Below are 19,155 nucleotides of genomic sequence, written 5' to 3'. Positions count from 1 at the left end.
GATCATGTCAAAACAATCTTTAAATGTTTTTAAAGTCTGAATTCATGCATCAAACTAAGAAGACTGACCTCGTTGCCCCCGGGCAGTCTGTTCATCTGCACCAGCTGACCTTGTGCATCGAGGACCAGCTCTGTGAAGGTGAGCAGCTCAGAGGGAAGGGGGCATTTGGGTAAGTGGGCAAAGGCCTGGTAAGAGTGCCACAGCTTTTTCAGAGACTGGAACAAGACATGAAATAGTCAGAATAAAGTTATTCACGCTCATTTAGCCTAATCGGTATTTCTAGGTATGTTTGTATGGTACCTGTCTGAACATCTCTGGAAAGTCATAGACATAGGTGGTGCCCAGAGACTGCGCCTGGAAGCGCTTAGACTGCAGCAGGTCCTTGGTCACGTACGGGGTGTTGATGAGCATGCCATGCAGCGGACCTTGCTTGTCTCCATACGCTTGGAACATGATCTGAACAAAGAAGGCCGGAGAGTCACTTTAAAGATGTGCCGACCTCTTGACCGTGCCTAAATATCACGATGATGAGAATGAGCATCTGTCGTACCCACTGCTAAAGCATAAAGCGATACAAAGTATATGATGCAACAATTATATACACATCATACATGATCAGGGCCATCAAACAGACAGGATCATTCAATTGTGACCCAGTCGTACAGGTTTTGCTGAACTGGGCCAACAAAAACCTTGGAAAAGCTCAGCAGCATGTTTTTGTTTTACCAAAATCATTCCCCTCCACAATAACACCAGCTTTATCTTGCAACTCTTTTTAGGTCAACCGTGTTTAGAATCTTAATATAGAAACCGAACTCAACAACTCTCACGTTCCCTAGTATGGAAGGTTGATGGACAGATGTATGAATGGCTGGATGAAGTCCTACTTACCTGATCAGCTGAGAGTTAAAAGGTGTATTACTGAAAAAATGGTCCACCGGGCTCAACACTATCCTAGATCTTTACTCCTACTCAAAAATCTTAAAGACAGAATTTGTATATTCTACTGTATTTAAAAAACAGACAACCCCCATCTTTGACTTTACACGAGAGGCTGGTAAACTGCATTCTGGGAGCTGAAACCCTAAGCCAGCGACAGCACAAGAAGCAGATGAGATGGAAGATGTATGAGTGCCCCACCTGTCGGTCTTTGGGCCCCACCTGTCCCGTTCGGACATCAGTGACCTCCTTGTACAGGCTGATGTCCAGGTAGTAGCCTGACTCATTGGTGAGGAAGAGGCGGATGGGGATTTGCTTTCCTGTTGGAGTCAGGCGGATGTTAATTTTCAGTTCAGCCTGCAGGACACGCAGCTTCCACAGACGGCTGCCGTAACGCATCACCATGGAGCGCACAGACTCTTCAATCTGAAGTTCGGAAACAGAGCAAACTCATTAAGAACACTGTGGTATGACCGTGTAGAAGATATGTGCGTGTTTGTGATAGTTTCACAAACCTTAGACGGGTCCATGATGACTGTGGGGACAAAGTTGAGGAAGATATGGTTGCAGTCAGTTCGTACAGTGGTGTTGTTGAAAGCCACCTCGAGCTCATCCATGGCTTCCAGCAGCAGGCGCTCTGCCTCATTGTGAAGGTATTCAAAAGAGGCCTCCTGGTGAAGGGACAGAAGAAAGAACCGGTCAACAGGTGCAGGTATGACTGAGTAAAATCAAACGGAAAGGACAAAGAATTGTGAAGGAGAATGCAAAGGTTGCGCCTGCGTAGTCTCACCTTTGTGACCAGATCGGAGTGGCGGATGATGGCTCGCACAAAGAAGCGGTAGTCCGTAACCTCCGTGCCCACCTCCACGCGGGCTGCACCCAGGTACAAGTGCATCTTGTGGTTGGCGCACGGGATGGCAGACAGGGCAAAATTGCGCATGCGGTTGAGCTCCAACTGGAACGCTAGTGCCGGCTCCAAATGGCGATAGATCCTGTCCTCCTCAAACTTTTGAGAAACGGAACACAATGACAAACAGAAACCACCACAGTATTCGAAATGAACACGCTCAAAGACTTTCCCGAAGAACTTTCTACTTTACAAGTTAGGCTTTCCTGCCATCATCTACTTCATTAACAGAAAATTGGCAATTTCAGGAGCACCGAGTTGATGTAAGAGTGTAAAGATGCCTGTGAGCCGAAACACTGTATTAAGTAAATGAAATTATGGGCAATCTCGATCTCAGAAAGCTGCTAATGGCTGTAATTTCTCTTAAATGTGGGACGTAATTAAAGAGTTCATTACTTTAATGAGTTTTGGTGGTGTCATTGTAGTGAAACTATCGGGGGTAACGGAGAGGAAGAGCCATCACTGACTGTGATAGAGTGAAATTCAGCAGTGCCAGGGGGGTGACAAGTTGTTTTCTATCACCACAATGGTCTCCCAGCCAAAGGAAAGTCAATCAATGGGTTCTATTTTTAAACATTTATGGGTTCATTTGCAATGTCGCAATAACCTGATGCATGTACATATCCTCCGTCTTTGCAATTTCTACCTGAGCAAACACTGATTTGGACCATTCAGAAGATATTTTGATGATTTGACAAACAGTTTGCATTATCTAAACACCCACCTTGTCTCTGGCACGGAATGTGAAAAACTTAGGGAATTCTCTCTGTGTGGACGAAAGTGAGACAGAGATAGAAAGAACACAAATTAATAAATAATGACAAAAAAAAAACATGGATGTAAGTACATCAGGGTTAAGGATACTAAATCAGTTAGACATGTACAAGCTATAAACCTAATCACAGCAGGGGACTATAAGCTAAGCAGGGCTCTGCTACACCAGTAAGGAGTCGGACCGTGTTGTACATGCAGCCATCTCACCACGGCAATAAATAACATATTCCCATTTATCAGATGTAGTCCCCCCACTTGCCAAAACAATGTCAGACCGATTGGGCTCATCGGCTCAAAGCCTATGCAACAACAAGGGGACTGCAGGGACACACGCGCACACACACACACACACACAGGAAACCTTCACAGCCATGATTTTACACTGATTACACTTCATATTCACCTTCTGAGATATCGCGAACAGAGGGGAAAAAACATTTTAGGATGAGTATGCAGAATGGTGCGGACGACTTAAAACCGCCTACGTGTAACAAGGGCCACATAATGATGGTGACGCGAGTTAGCATGATTAACTCTCATCAGAGACGGTTGTCCCGTCCAAAGAAAAATCAAGGCATATTGTCAAACGCATGACAGCAAAGGCGAAGAGCATTCCTCAAATCTAATCCTGCTCTAAATCCCTGTCATTATCATCCACATGCTAGTGGGTGTTCTGTTGATGAAGGGGTCAATCCTGGGAAGATAAATGCGGCCCTGCGCACGACAGCACAATAGAGCGTATCACAAAACCGCTAGAAATGTGTGCTCACGATACTGCATGACACTTACAATTGACATTCTTGGTAACAACATCTACGCAGTGAGTTTGTGGTTCTGGGGTTTCACACAGACTGTCTGGATATTTAACGTGAACATTGGAAGGGCATGTTTGAACAGTTTTCAACCAAACGCATTGACGAAAAGAGTCACTCTTCCTCATTTCATTCGTCCTCCTCTACTTACATGAAACCTTTGGTCCACCTCACAGTTGACTTGCTTCCTGAAATCCTGTCATCATAAATGCAGCAAAAAGCAAGGCATGCAGAAAGAGATACAGGAAAATAAGCTCGATTTCAAAGGCAAATTATTACCACAGAATGTCGTTCCATACAAACAAAGTAATAAAGTATTAGTAATTACAAAAAGAAAGATGCGGAACAGTTCACTTGTAAAACAAATCTGGAGAAATGCAGTTCAGAACTGCTGAATTGGTGACATGCAGGGCAGCACATTGTGGACTCCGGTAGTTGACTTAGTAAATATTAAACAGGGCCCTCACCTTCTGGGCCACAAGGAAAGTCAGCCTACGGATGCCGTGTTCAAACAGCATCGATTTCTGAAATGCAGAACAAAAAAGGCAAAAATGTCAGGATCTCCAAAAATGTACTCTCACTGCTGAAATCAAGAAGCCCTGTTGTTTACTGCTCCCACCTTTGAGTGAGTAAACTCTCTGAATACGGCTGCCAGGCCGTCGTCGTCGATGTCGCTGTCCGTCTTTATGGCCACATTCAGGATATGGATAGGCTCGTCCAGGATACTCTGGATGACAAAGCAATTACAGGTTACACTCAAAAGTACACAGTCACGCAGGTCAACGACAGGCCTGTGACTCTGTTTTCGTCACCTTGTTGTCCTCTTCACCATACAGGACAGGACTGCCTGCCTCTGGGAAGGTTGGACTTGGCGGAGGAGAGTCAGAGAAGCAGCTCAGCACGTCGTTTATGTTCCTGTAGAGGAGAAAAAGAAAATAAATCGAATTAATCACAGGAAACGTCGTCTACACCTACCGATGGAATGCATCAAAGTTCAGAAACGATGAAATGGACTGACCTGGTGAACTCCTGGAATGAGCGGAAAGCGACCATGGCTCCCATGCGCTGACAAGGCGGCGTGAAGGACGCGTCAAGCAGAACGTCGCTGACGCTGGCTACGTGCACCATGCCGTAGTGGTTCAGGTTGGACGAGAATGACATCCTAGGGTATCGACAGAGAGCAATAGCAATGGGAATCTGCCACGCCACTGGAATGACGATGTGACGATGTTCCCAATCCACCTCTAAGAACCTCACGGCAGTTTTGATCACCCAGTTTTTGATGTGTGAAAACACACAACTACGTGCAAATTGTCGGGGACTTTGTTAGTATGAAAACTGAATGAGGTTCAAGTTATAAAAAGCAAGTAGGAATAAAAATAAAACACCATTGCATGTGAACAAAGGTCACGTGTTGGTCCAATTAAAACAAAGTGTTCCTTTCCTAGGAACAAGGAAACATAAAACCACCAGAAAGACCCTTCTAAGTATCCATGCGTCAGTTGGTTGGGTGTTAGTCCTTTAATTGAAAGAAGCTGTCCCAGAAGTTACACCCACTGAAAGCATTTAAGAGGTTTTGTGTGTCAAACCTGTCCACAGATTCCGAATCGGAGGCCTCTTTCTTTTCAGCATTATCATCCTTAGATTTACTATCTTTAAGGTCCTGGAGTTTAGTTGCCTGTAATCTAGTCTCCGCTGCTCTTGCAATGTCCAGGATCGGAGCAGACATTCTCCTGGCAGGACAGTCACAGTCAACGGTTTCAGTTCAGGGGATTTGCACTGGTGTACAACATGTCCCCCAACATGTAGTTTGCATTATCTTAACACCACCTCACATCCCAAGTTATTCTAAATATCCGCAATATTGAAGCGCATACACGCAACCGTTTGCAATACAACACTCCTTCACAAAGACACACACAGACTGAAAAAATGTGTGACAGAGAGGCTGAATGCCAAGAGCCATGCTGCTGTCAGTAAGATTTAGAAACATTGCGTTTCTCGATCAGACTAAATTCCAGTTGCTAAATCCGTTTCATTTGGGTAATATTTACAGCACCAAACAGTTGAACAACCAAACAATTTGTTGACTTCATCGCTAGATGAATTCATTATAACATGAATTGCTGCTTTGACCTAGCAGCTAGCTAATCTACAGTTTACACTATTATTCTATGCAATGAAAAGAATGTTTACAATACCTGTTTAGAGTGGGGATGTTCCCTCTGCAATCAAACAACATTGATTACTAAGTGGTTAGTGGCAGGCATAAGGAGAGGAAGACAGTCAAGGTGTAGCAGTGTGTGTGTGTGTGTGTGTCCTTTAACGTGATGGATGCATTTTGCGCTGATCAATATCTAAATTAATTTAATTGATGGAAAAATGGAGGATAAAGTAAATTGGTAGTGGCTCTCCAGCAGTAAACACACATTTCACTTCCTCCTGACTGCTCCCTTGACAACATGCATTATGTCCTGATAAAGTCAGCGAATCATTTCACACTCTTACTGGTTTTAGTTCACAGCGGCGAGCCAAACGTGAAGGTTAGTTCAGACACGTACAATCACAGGCATGCGATCAAATGTATGTGTGATGGCATTTTAAAGGATTTTCAAAAAAAAACAACGAACTGCATAAACAAGCTGAACCGAACATGGCAAAAGAAAAATACTAGCACTGCGAGGCGAGGACAAGCAAATACACCGGAACATACACACAGAAAGAACAACACAGGTAGGATGCAAAAGAAATGCCACAGTACATCGGCTAGAATGAACTTCTTTTCATCCCGAGTTTGTGTATGGTTCCTCTGGGATCCTCCAGGTTTACGCGGCGTAAGAGCGCCTCAATGTTCCCCTCAATGTTCTCCCAGGACTTAAAAAGGAAGGGCAACTGAGAGCTGTATTGCTCATGGCCAACACACACTTTTGGCAAAAACCAAGATGAAGTATTTTTCCGTCTTGCAGAATACCTTCGTTTGCACATGAGGAGCATATACGTGGAATACAACGATGAACAATGGCAGATAGCTGGAAGAGGAACCGGGGCACCATGGATGACCTCAGATCGTGACGGAAACTCGAGTGCTTCACTGTTAGTGATTTTAAAAGTAACTTCTCCATCAATAGAGCCTTAAATACTCATCTTATAATAATAACAACAACAACAACAACAGGCATTGGAGTGATATGTTTTGTGTGACCACAGCACACCTCTACCTATGCTACAAACATCTAGACAGTTGCACAACACAGTGGCATGTGAGGCAAGAGGCGATGCAACTATAGAGGGAGCCACAAAATGATGCTGAGTGAGTAGGAGCAGCAACCGATGCTGCCGCTAGGATATATACCAAAATTAACATAAAGCGATGGTCAAATATATACCGGTGCTGCCAACTTGCCAGCACTGATGTGAAATTCAGTCTCCATCCCCGTCATTAATATTGATCCCTGTCCATAGTGCCGGTTAAGTGGGGAGCAGCGGGCGAGGTGATGCATAGTAACACGAGGGTTGCGGGCATTTTCTGTGCGCGATACCTGTTGGGGTGCGAGGTGGGAAGCATGAACTGGAACTCGACTATGCACGTGTGGTCCCTCAGTTGTCGATGCTGGACGCTGTTGAGCTCATAGGCGATGTAAGCTCTGCGGACGTAGACCTAGAGATGAAGCCACAGAAGATATTAGTTTGATATGTGAATCGCCTGCATTGTAGCGTTCAACAAAAAAGGCAAATAAAGATCATTGCTGCCCTCACCTCAAGGGCAGCCATCCTGACGACCTGATTACTGTGGTAGAAGAAGTTGGGCAGAACGTCAAAGATGGACGTTTCTGAAAGAATCAGTTTCTAGAAAACAAAACAAAGTGGAGAATTAGTAATCTTGAACACTTTTTATTTTTTCTTCCATTTTCAGAGCATTAGATGAAGCCAGCTCCTTCATCGCCCTACCTGCAGGTTCTCGATGCAGAATTGGTGTCCGTACATATCAATGGCAGAGAGGAAGATGGACTCCACCTGGTTGTGTCGGAGCTCATAGGAGGGGAGGTGGGAAGCTATCAACACCTGGATGCAACATATACATGGAATACTGTCAGTTCATTTATGTATTATTAAATGATTAGTTATAGCATCGAACTTTGCTACAGCTTTAGTATGTTTCTGAGCATTGACAATTGTTTTATTCTAATTTTCTATTGTTTTGTTTTTCTCCAATAGAAAGAATAGATAGTGACATCTGGTGGTGAGACATCATGGATAAATACATTTATCCTATCTAAACATGAAGAAGTCCTATGTATCTGGTTTTGGCTTTAAGCTGACGCAACACCGTATCACAAATTAGGACTGGACATCTGACCTGCCGGGCTCGCAGTGCCACCTTGGCGTTGGTCGTCTTGCTGAGCTGGGTGAGTTCCGTCAAGATGGCCATCAGTTCATCGGTCAGTGTGGGATCACGGCCACACAGCTGATCCTAGACGCGGAAGAGGAGAATGTTACGTCGCATCGCTAGCTAGATATCTGACAACTCTTTTAGTTCTGACTCAGTAAGGGCGGACACTTACAATCAGCAGAGTGACCAGCAGGTTCTTCTTGGTGACTTGAGCATGGGAGAAGATATAGTTGAGCACGTTTGCCATGTCGCCCTTGTTTTCCTCACGCAGCGCGAACACACACTTGTCATAGTGTCCTGTTAACAAGCCAACATGTAGGAGCTTAGCACAGGGGGGAACTGAAGAGTCACAGATGCTGAGGAGTTTATTGGGTAAGAGCTCCACCGAGTGGACAGAATGAGTGACTGCAACTCTTCTGAGAAACTTGGAAGGACAGCACGTGTCAAAACAATGAGCCCCTGAAACCAATAATTAAGTGCCGTCGCTCATTCTCACCATTCTGAAACTGAATCTCTACTTTCAGGTACTGTCTGAGCAAGTCCATCACCACAGCCTTCATGTGACCTCTGATGCCGCTGCGATACCTTTTCAAGACAAACACAACCACAGAGAAGAGTGCAGCAGCACATTTAGATGAGGCTTCTAAACTTTCCTTCTGCCGGGAAGGTTGCTCCCCGACCTATTTATTATGTTCAAGAAGCTGCACTGTGCTGTAGGCTGCACTGTATATGCGAGCGATCGGGCATCTCACTCACTTCTGCACCAGCTGAACGATGCTTTGCGTGTTCATAAAGAAGACTTCTCTCTCGGACTTCTTGTTCAGAGTAGCAGCATGGCTGTCCAGGATGTTTGCAATCTGGAAAGACAAACAACACGAGAATTTAATCCCACCAGCAGTGGAGCGTCATAAGAATTTAGTCACAGTCGCACCGATGAACCCTCAGTTAGCTTGCTCCCATTATATCCAGAGTGTGATCTTTCATCACATACATACATACATACCATTAGAGGTGTGTCAAAACCCTTTTACTGCTACTCATGTTAGTGAACTTGCCTTTCTTTTCTCTGCATAAACTATGCATGAATATATGAACATGCACAAAACCTTTTATCAGTAATAACACTTCAAATCCAGTGTTTATTGTTATTTGTTTATTGTATATAATCCAGCAAATTCTCATTAGACTGAATTATAAAAGAATTATATTAGCAACTAAATATTTTGATATATAATTTGTTTGCACAAGAAACTGTACAAAAAGGACACAGTATTTTTTCTAGCCAGCTGGAAAATTAGAGTGCAAATGAACACCAGAGTTGAGAAATCCCGTTGCTAAACTTAAACCGCTTTTAGACGCAATAAATCACTGGAAACCAAAAACACACGTTTATTATAAGGTGGCACCGTTAAACATGTGCTATATACCAAAACATGACAAATTACTGTTTGTTGTGGGGGTTACTGTAGAAACCTATTAATATTATTAATGGCACAGAAAACTTTAAAAAAACAAAGAAAGAGAACGATGAGGTTCTCAACTGGAGTTTTACTGTTGTTGACAAGGTACGCTTTCAGAATAATAGAGGGCGTAGTTAGCATACCTGCTGGCTGGGAAACTGGCAGAGCACGGAGGTGATGTTGCTGGCGTACTGAGCCATCTCCTTCTTGATAGACTTCTCCACAGCGGGGGGGATGCGACCAGACACACTGGTCATGATGTCTTGAAGCTCCAACAGCGGCAGAGAGGGATCGCGCATGTTTTTCATCAACCTCTCCACACAGTCTTTCAACTAGGACAGACACAAGGGGTACGTTGTTTAAGGAACTGCTCAGGGTCGGGGGGCTCTGATGCCGACGAGTACCCAGGTGTGTGTGTGTGTGTGTGTGCGTGTGAGAATTCTTACCTTAGTGCTGAAGAAGGGCTCAGGGAGACAGTAGCCGTTCATTATGTGAACAAGATGATCCAGTGTGTTGTGGAAGACTCTGTGTAGCTTCTCCCCTCTCAGGGCTACTGCCTGGATAACAGGTAGAGGCCCAGTGTGCAGCTCTGCCTACAAGACACACATAAACACGTATTGCACACATTTTACAAGATTGTTATGGTGCAGTCAAGAAGAAACTATTTGGCATACTCTGAAATCAACAAGTTGAAGAAAACAATATCCTGAATGTTTGTCCAAGAAAGTAGTCCAAAAGCCTTCATCTTTGTTGGCAATTTTCTCCTGCACACAACCAAATATCTATTGTATAGGCTAACGACTAACCTCCCCCGAAAGCATTTTAGATGCTCGTCAAAGTATCAATCCACACAGACTCCGTGAGATGCTGACAAAGAGCCCTGCTTTTTTGTCTTAAAATCTATTTTGTCGACTTTAACGAAGCGCAATCTGCTAAAACAGCATAAATATCGAGCCGTATACGCGTTTTGAATGTATTAACCGTAGCTACGCTGTATACATTACACACAGTTTGGCAGGCCTATGGGAAATCCTACCTGGCATACAGCGTATACCCGTGTGGATTGCATACGTCAGACACACAGTACCTGTTGCACTCTGCTTGGGTCATCCAGTTGCAGCTTGGCAATGACACAGCCAGGCTCCAGAGCTGCTCCGGCCCTCTTCACATAGTGAATACACCCAGACTCCATAGCTGTTAGGGTCATCACCATCTTCATCACCTGGAGTTGACAAGTACAAAGTTGAAATTCATACAACTCAAAAAGTGAGCGTGAACTGATCCCGGCTTTCCTGTGGACAACATAAGCCTTAACGTACTGTACCTCTATCTCAGCATAGCACTGGCCAGAAAACACGTGCCCGCCATCCTCGACTGTGTACTGGATGAGCTTCCCTGCTGAAGGAGATCGCAGCAGTGAAGGATCATTCTCTCTTTCAAAAACACAAGTCTTGTTCCCAATCGTGATGCGATACCTTTGTGGGGGGGAAATAAGATACTTTGTCTTAACAGAAATCAGAAGCCTTAAGTGCATCAAATCATTTCTGTAAAGTTTTTAACTGAATGAGGATATTTCCAGTCAAATCATACACAACCAGCTAAATAAACATGTGCACATATCGCATTCTCCCCTGTGGTGCGACTTATGCAGGGAATGATTATATTCAAAAAGCGGTTTCCCCCTGTACCTGTCCACCTCTTCCTTCATGTAGGTAGTGTAGCTGCTTCCATCATAAGACAGCAAAAGACCTCCGTCACTGAGCCGATGGACGTCCACCTCAGCAGAGGAGTGGTTCATGATGACCACGTAGGAGTTGGGACACTGGCGGGTCACGGTCAGGACGTACTTCGTACCTTCGTAGATCAGCTCCACGTCCACAGTGTTGAGCAGTGTGTGCGCTGGCAGCACCTGGCCCCTAGTCAGAGAGTAGAGGGGACCTCATGTCATCTATTTATTGTTTTTTCTGTAATATTATTTACTGCTTGGATCAATTGATTAAATGGATTAGTACAACGCGCCACATTTATACCTTTCCAGAGAATGCAGAAAGTTGGACACACTGTTCCTTAGATTGACATCAGCCACATGAAGAGCACCGCTCACAATTCCCAGCATGGTATCGGGGCGCTCCGCCTGCACACAACATACATTTCACTGCTGAGCCAGGAAAAAAAGTTTCATTTAAAACTGCTTCGTACCAGTAGGTTAAAGCACAAGTCTTACTATTATTTCAGTTTACGATTATATTAATAGTAGAACTATTATCTCAGATGTAGTGTGGTTTCAGCACTGACATCATAAAACGGGTCAGTATGTCAAACACATTTGCTTCTTATTAGAGTTTTCCCAGCGGCCACAGCTGGAACATCTCAACATACCTGCATCTTCTCTGAGATGAGCCTGTCCAGCCAGCCGGTGTCTATGGTGTTGTGCTGAAAGCTTTCAGTCTCCAGCAGCTTAATGAGGTATTCCACTGTGGTCCGGAAGTCTCCTCTGATGGATAACTCCTTCAGAGCCACCACCATGTTGCTAGAAAATAACAAATAATTGCATGAGAAACCCTCCTAAATATTTGTTATCATTAACAATAAATACATTTTCTTTCTGACTAAGCAATGTTTCTTCGAAAATGCTGCGTGTACTCACGAGATGGCTTCTTCTCGATTCTCTCCCCAAGAGAAACAGTGTCCAAACTGGGAGTCTGCGAACTCATGCAGCCCTCCAGCCGCCGCAACGCTGAAGTAGCCCCACACGTTCTTATTGCTGCGGAAATTCAGCTCTTGCACTGTGCCGGAGCTCGGCTTGAAACCCTGCAATCACACCGCGCTTCATCTCGTAAACTGAACCAAAATAACAGCTAATGCGACACAGAGAAGGGTAACATTAAGAAGTGAGAACAATTGCCTTTATTTACGGTACAACGGGATTCTAATTATTTCTTGTACCGGGAGACAGTGAGGCTTACCTCATCAGGGTTTTCACTGGTGATGCGTGCTGCGATGACATGGCCCCGCGGGGAGGGGGCTGTCGACAGGCCCTCAAAGTCAATGGGAGAGTCTCCCCAGGGCTGGACCCCATAGAGCATCCTGATGTCTTTGATCCTTTGAAGAGGTATACCCATAGCAATCTGACAGGCAATAGAGGTACGACATTAATGCACATTGATGGGCCCTGGACAAACAGGGAAAACACATCACAGCACGTACATGGATTATGATTGTATCTGTGTTGAATGATCCACATACGCATTTCCTGACATGCTTTTCGGACAGTTTTCCCGAGACAACCGATAAACACCTTCTTTCTGACAGACAGCCAGTCCGGCTCATCCTTTGTGCCAGAGAAAGCGTGTGTCACTCCCACAGCGACATCCAATCAGCTTGGCAACAAAGCTTTCCCAGCAACACTGCCCTTCAGCTTGACTGCCACTGACCTATTTCCACACAATCCTAAACACAGACGTGACCCAGTGCTGCTGCAACCAATGGATCTACTACACAGTGTTCCTGTGTACTGCCTCCCTTCTTTTGCAGCCCGTTGCCATAGAGACAGGGGCCCCGTCTAGTGTTAAGCGGTGAAGCGTGCTAACTTTGTCTGCTCCAGGCGAGTCCCAGACTCTAACCCTAACTGTATTTGATGTGAAGTGTGCTCTCGGGTCAGAGTGTGACCGACCTGCAGCTGGGCGGCCGGCAAGTTGACGTCGGCCACCATCTCAGTGCAGGGGTGTTCCACCTGCAGACGAGGGTTGAGCTCCAGGAAGTAGAAGCTGCCGTCCTGGCTGTAGAGGTACTCCACTGTACCTGCACTGACGTACCCCACCATCTTAGCCAGCTTCACTGCACACTGAGGAGAGAGAACAACTCCAGTCACGTCAAGGATCACATGCGTTCAATTCACTTGGGTGATCTTAGATCTCCTCTTATTAGCTATAAACAAACAATGCAAGCTGGTTTGTACCCTTTCCATATCCTCAAACACATCAGAGCTGGAGATGGTGGCAGGAGCCTCCTCTATGATTTTCTGGTGCCGTCGCTGCACAGAGCAGTCTCTACCAAACAGGGAAATGGCGTTGCCATACTGATCAGCCAAGATCTGGACCTCTAGGTGGCGGGCGTGCTTGGCTAGCTGCATGACGAAAATAGGTGATCCTGGGACTTCTGCCTGGACCTGGAGAACCAAAGAGAAAGTAAACCCTAGCTGTCAATGAATTCACAAAAACCCTATTACAGATTGCCGATACTGTTTCCCCAACTTTGGTGCAAACACATTTTCCCCATTTGGATCTCTAATGGCACATTCTAACCCGACTTTGCACAGCCCTTGATGAGAGAGTGCAGTCGCTTTGCTGCTTGCTCCGCTTGCATTTTCTTGCTTCAATTTGCCAGATATATCACATATATCTTGCCAGATATATCACATATATATCACTCTTCAACGTTTGAGTGAAGACAAATCCAGAAAGTCGTCGAGCTATTTGGATTGTTAGCTAATGCTAACTAGCAGCTAAGTTAAAGCTAAGTAGCAGCAAGATGCCTCCCTTCTCCACGGATGACTACTACAAACTCCTACAGAAGATTGCAGTCCTGGAAACAAAAATCCACCGACTAGAAGTAAACGTGGCAGTAAATGGACTGTGTGGGAATGATACCACTCTACCATGGACTCAAAACACTGGACAAACGCTAGCTAAGACACAGCTAACTAGCACAACCAGGCCTACCAAGAAACAGGAGGAGAGAGCAGATAATGAATCTTCGGATGGTGGTCCTCCCTGGAACTCTCTCGGTGCAAAGCCGAAGAGAGAATGTGTGGGAGGACGACTAACAGGCAGAGCCCAGCGCCCTGGGATTTGTGATGCGACTGGCTGGCCTGCACTAGCACACGGGCAGAACTCCTCCTCAACCCCTGCACCCAGACGGACAAAGCCAAGGACAGCTGAGGAAAGTAAAACCTGCAGAACACCTCCACAACAACCAAGCCTACAACTTCAAAACAGATTTGCTCCATTGTCGCAGGATCCTAAATCATCTGATGACCTGGATAAGCAGCTATCTCCTCAAAGCGGGGTAAGAACTGAGAGTCAATGTGAGAGTAAAAGGCCGCAGGCAAAGCTAATGACTGGGCCTGAGACTCTGATTGTTGGTGACTATGCTGTAAAAGATGTCAGAAAACTATGCAGCAAGAACACCAAAATACTCTGCTTTCCGAAAGATATGGTCTCTGACATGAGAGACAAAATCCTGGACATCGTGGCTGACTATCCCACAGCGGAAAAACATCATCGTGCATACAGTCCAGTCAGAGGAGGAGATGAAGGATTCAGCTGGCTGTTTGCACTGAACAGATGGCTGTCAACTGCATGTACTGACCATTCAGTACATTTTATCAACAATTTCTACCTTTTCTGGGAGCGTAGACATCTTTTTACAGCGCATGGAGTTTGCTTGAATAAGTCAGGGGTAAAACTGTTTACCTCGAACCTATTTTTCTCCCTGCGTCACCCGTCTGTCCCTACTGCCAAGGACAAGACACAAGAGGAGTCTAAACAAGAGATAACCACACAGCATCGCCATGGAGACCTTACGGGAAGGATGCCCCCGCCTAACGACAGCCAAAAGGAGGAGTCTCCAACCTCATCATCAGGGACCGCCTCCGATCTCCCACCCTTCCTAGACGAGGAGTCTTTACCTCCCTCCCCAGCACCTACTTCCACCCCCAAATTCCATCCAGGTCCCTTTCCTCTCTCACACTCTCCCGATCCTCCCCCCACCTGGAGTTCACTGACCGCATGAAAGAGCTGGTCATTGCTGGAACCAAACATACTCCTCGACGGTTCCACAACCATCCTCTGTCTCCCCTACATGATAACGGAAATAATTGATATCTTCTGGGTCCAGGCTACAAGGCTAATGACACCAATGACTCTCTCCAGGAAAAGTCGGGGCCCTGTATGCAGCTAGCCGTTTCAATTCCTGTCCTGCAAGTTTATAGAAAAAGAAAGGTGAGGCTGCGAAGAAACAATAGTAAACATGCAAACTTATCAAACTTAGCATACATTCCTCGTCAGCCTGTCCAAATAAATTGGGCAAAGAAAGTTTTAACCACATTAAACTTAGCTTTACTAAATGTCAGGTCTCTGTCAGGAAAAACATTTTTAATCAATGATTTTATTGTTCGGCACAAACTGGACATTTTGTTTTTAACTGAAACTTGGTTAAATCAAGATAACAGTGCAGCTGTTCTTATTGAATCAACACCTCCCAACTTCAGTTTCATGAGTGAAACAAGAGCGCATAAGAAAGGAGGTGGAGTTGCCATTTTATTTAATGATTCTCTTCAATGCAAGCAGATGCCCTTTGGTCATTTTAGTTATTTTGAATATGTGGCTCTGAATTCCACTCAAGCTTTATTCCTCAACATTTACAGACCGCCTAAATACTGTGCAACCTTCTTTGATGAGTTTACTGAACTGCTGTCTGTAATCTGTATTGATTTTGACTGTGTTGTTATTGTTGGTGATTTTAACATCCATGTTGATAATCCCCAGGACAGAGAGTCTATAGAACTATGTGGTGTCCTTGATAACTATGATCTGACTCAGCATGTGACAGGACCCACCCACAACAGGGGGCACACTCTGGACCTAATCATCACCAAAGGTGTAAACATTTCCAAGGTTGCTGTGACTGATGTTGCACTCTCTGATCATTTCTGTGTTTTCTTTGAGAGTGCAATCTCCTTGCACACAAATGTCCAAACCAAGGTTGTGACAAAGCGTTACATCTCTGAAAACACCAGTGAACTATTTATTCAGAAGTTCTCCTCCACACCAGCCCTCTCTTGCCTCTCAGTCAATGAGCTTGTAGATGGCTTCAATTTTAAAGTTAAAAATATTATTGATGCCATTGCACCCACTAAAGTGAAGGTTGTCCCGGGTAAGCAAAGATTTCCTTGGAGAAATGCTACGCTGGTCAAAATAGAGAAACGAGAGTGTCGGAAAGCTGAGCGCAGGTGGCGAAAAACTAATCTCCAGGTTCACTGTGACATCTATAAAGAGACTTCGCAATTATAATTTGGAACTTAGAAATGCAAGGCAGTCATTCTTCTCTGACATCATAACCACAAACAAGAACAATACACGTGCCTTATTTGCTACCATCGATAGGCTAACAAACCCTCCAGTGTCGGTAGCTGCTGAGCTCCAATCCACCTGTGCATGCAATCAATTTGCCTCCTTTTTTACTGACAAAATTCAGAAAATTAGACAAGCAGTCAGTGCCTCCACACCAACCACAGGATATGTGTTGTCCCGATCTCTGAATAACATCCATTCAAATATCATGAGACAATTTCATTCAATCGACCGTAGAAGCCTAGAAGACATTATACTACATCTGAAGTCATCCTCCTGCTGCTTGGATATTCTACAAACACACTTTTTCAAAAATATTTCAAACTGCATGACCACTGATCTCTTACAAATTGTAAACACATCCCTTCTCTCAAGTGTCTTCCCACAAGCCCTAAAAACTGCAGTTATTAAACCGCTCCTAAAGAAGGCTAGTTTTGACTCCGCAACGATGAAAAATTATAGGCCAATATCAAACCTCCGATTTTTAAGTAAAATAATTGAAAAAGCGGTTTTCCAACAGCTGACCAACTTCTTGGCCGTAAATAACTACTTTGATGTTTTCCAGTCAGGCTTTCGACAGCACCACAGTACTGAAACTGCTCTTGTTAAGGTTTTCAACGACATCCACTTAAACATAGACAATGGCAGAAGTTCAGTCTTAGTGTTACTGGATCTCAGTGCTGCATTCGACACGGTCGACCATGCCATACTCCTAGAAAGACTAAACATCTGGGTGGGACTCTCTGGCACAGCACTTAACTGGTTTGAATCCTACTTGAAGGACCGAGAATACTTTGTGTCTGTAGCTGATTACACATCAGAGCTGACTAAAATGACATGTGGTGTTCCCCAAGGTTCAATACTGGGGCCTCTTCCGTTCAACAGCTACATGCTTCCACTAGCTCAGATTATGGAAAGCAACAAAGTGCGTTATCATAATTATGCAGACGACACACAAATCTACATAACTATGTCACCAGGGGACTATAATCCCATACAAGGGTTGGGTAACTGCATTGAACAAACCAACAACTGGATGTGCCAGAATTTTCTTCAATTAAACAGAAGTAATTGTTTTTGGTAACAATGACGAACAATTGAAAATCACCGCTCAGCTTCAATCACTGATGTTAAAACCCACAAACCAAGCCAGAAATCTAGGTGTAGTTATGGATTCAGACCTCAACAGCCATATCAAGCCAATTATAAAATCAGCCTACTATCACCTGAAGAATATATCAAGGATTAGAGGATTTATGTCTCAACAGGATTTGGAAAAACTTGTCCATGCATTTATCTTCAGCAGACTGGACTACTGTAACGGTGTGTTTACAGGTCTCTGTAAAAAGTCTGTCAGAAAGATGCAGCTGATTCAGAACGCTGCAGCTCGAGTCCTCACTAAGACCAGGAGGGTGGATCATATCACCCCAGTTCTGATGCCTTTGCACTGGCTTCCTGTCCAACAAAGAATTTACTTTAAAATCCTACTGTTGGTTTACAAAGCACTGAATGGTTTAGGGCCAAAATACATCTCTGATCTGCTGCTACCTTACGAACCATCCCGACCCCTCAGGTCGTCTGGGACCGGTCTACTTTCTGTTCCCAGAGTCAGAACTAAACATGGAGAAGCAGCATTCAGTTTTTCTGCTCCACATATCTGGAACAAAGTCCCAGAAAGCTGCAGGTCTGCTGAGACCCTCAGCTCATTTAAATCAAGATTGAAGACTTTTCTGTTTGCTGCTGCCTTTAATTGAACCACATTCAATTAATATATTTATCAATTTCCTGCATTTCTGCATTTTACTACTGTATTTTATTTCTTACACTGTTCTTAATTGCTGTTAAATCTCCTTTACTTTTGCCTTTATGCTTTTAATGGATTCATGTGAAGCACTTTGAATTACCTTGTTGTTGAAATGTGCTGCTTTTAATAGTTTTAAAAGGACTGCACAATATATCGCCATTTCCTCCAGGACCGAGTTTGTGCAAGGCGTACACTATAAAACGCAGATCGGCAGAGATCTTTTCCAGACGTGGTTTGTGTGCGAGTAATTGCAGAATTGCTGCAGTGTATGGTTGATTGCGTGCAGCGTAATGTCTCAGGGAGACATCGATTATTGTTTCAATGTATGTTTTAAATCTCCTTTACTTTTGCCTTTATGCTTTTAATGGTTTCATGTGAAGCACTTTGAATTACCTTGTTGTTGAAATGTGCTATACAAATAAACTTGCCTTGCCTTACTCTGTGATGCGTTACGTCCTGCACGATGTGTCAAATGAAATGCTGGATTTGGTTTGAGTTACCACGTACCTGTCTGAAGAGATTAGGGAAATCATCAGCAGAGTTGACTTTACGGATGCCTTTTCCTCCGCCTCCCTCTGAGGCCTTCACCATGACGGGGTAGCCTACCTTCTCCGAAGCCTGGCAACGGAAAACAAACCGCTTTCCAGCACACATGCAACTATGCAGTGTATACTTAAGCAAATGAAACATTCTTTTGACATTGTTTCGAACAGTCACTTCAATGACACGCTTACCTTCAGGCCATCCTCCACATCCTGGATGCAGGCAAGCTCATACACGTCAGTAGGAACATTGATAGTTTTCTTCTTTTGGTTGCTCTCTGTCCATTCTACTGTGAGGCCTGAGGGCGACAAGACGGATAACATATTCAGCATACAAGCAAACGCCTACTGCGTGGAGTTTGAAATCTGGGGGGAGTTAATTGTCAATCGTTGA

General features: G+C 44.5%; 1 protein-coding gene across 5 annotated transcripts in view; it reads right to left on the bottom strand.

Annotated features, from left to right (window-relative positions):
• The window catches only part of acaca (acetyl-CoA carboxylase alpha), a 34,561-nt gene that overhangs the window by 11,178 nt on the left and 4,228 nt on the right, over positions 1–19,155 (bottom strand). For 2 of the 5 annotated variants that reach the window (XM_079283662.1, XM_079283663.1), the window contains exons 8-40: positions 18,954–19,060; positions 18,727–18,837; positions 13,241–13,450; positions 12,956–13,126; positions 12,249–12,410; positions 11,930–12,093; positions 11,662–11,812; positions 11,313–11,416; positions 10,971–11,198; positions 10,607–10,757; positions 10,370–10,504; positions 9,729–9,875; positions 9,426–9,614; positions 8,579–8,679; positions 8,319–8,407; positions 7,995–8,119; positions 7,790–7,903; positions 7,381–7,494; positions 7,189–7,278; positions 6,972–7,090; positions 5,634–5,657; positions 5,022–5,165; positions 4,451–4,594; positions 4,245–4,347; positions 4,052–4,159; positions 3,900–3,956; positions 3,584–3,628; positions 2,571–2,612; positions 1,730–1,945; positions 1,455–1,610; positions 1,141–1,365; positions 301–456; positions 69–215 (exon numbers count right to left, since the gene is read on the bottom strand). In XM_079283662.1, coding sequence (XP_079139788.1) covers positions 69–215; positions 301–456; positions 1,141–1,365; positions 1,455–1,610; positions 1,730–1,945; positions 2,571–2,612; positions 3,584–3,628; positions 3,900–3,956; positions 4,052–4,159; positions 4,245–4,347; positions 4,451–4,594; positions 5,022–5,165; positions 5,634–5,657; positions 6,972–7,090; positions 7,189–7,278; positions 7,381–7,494; positions 7,790–7,903; positions 7,995–8,119; positions 8,319–8,407; positions 8,579–8,679; positions 9,426–9,614; positions 9,729–9,875; positions 10,370–10,504; positions 10,607–10,757; positions 10,971–11,198; positions 11,313–11,416; positions 11,662–11,812; positions 11,930–12,093; positions 12,249–12,410; positions 12,956–13,126; positions 13,241–13,450; positions 18,727–18,837; positions 18,954–19,060 — 4,349 coding nt within the window. The remainder of the gene's footprint in view (positions 1–68; positions 216–300; positions 457–1,140; positions 1,366–1,454; positions 1,611–1,729; positions 1,946–2,570; positions 2,613–3,583; positions 3,629–3,899; positions 3,957–4,051; positions 4,160–4,244; positions 4,348–4,450; positions 4,595–5,021; positions 5,166–5,633; positions 5,658–6,971; positions 7,091–7,188; positions 7,279–7,380; positions 7,495–7,789; positions 7,904–7,994; positions 8,120–8,318; positions 8,408–8,578; positions 8,680–9,425; positions 9,615–9,728; positions 9,876–10,369; positions 10,505–10,606; positions 10,758–10,970; positions 11,199–11,312; positions 11,417–11,661; positions 11,813–11,929; positions 12,094–12,248; positions 12,411–12,955; positions 13,127–13,240; positions 13,451–18,726; positions 18,838–18,953; positions 19,061–19,155) is intronic. The other 3 variants (XM_079283665.1, XM_079283666.1, XM_079283664.1) reach the window with 2 other exon arrangements.

Source organism: Melanostigma gelatinosum, assembly GCF_949748355.1.
Source record: "Melanostigma gelatinosum genome assembly, chromosome: 14".
Lineage (NCBI taxonomy): Eukaryota > Metazoa > Chordata > Actinopteri > Perciformes > Zoarcidae > Melanostigma > Melanostigma gelatinosum.
The sequence above is the reverse complement of the archived record's forward strand: the minus strand, read 5'-3'. Positions and strand labels throughout refer to the sequence as shown.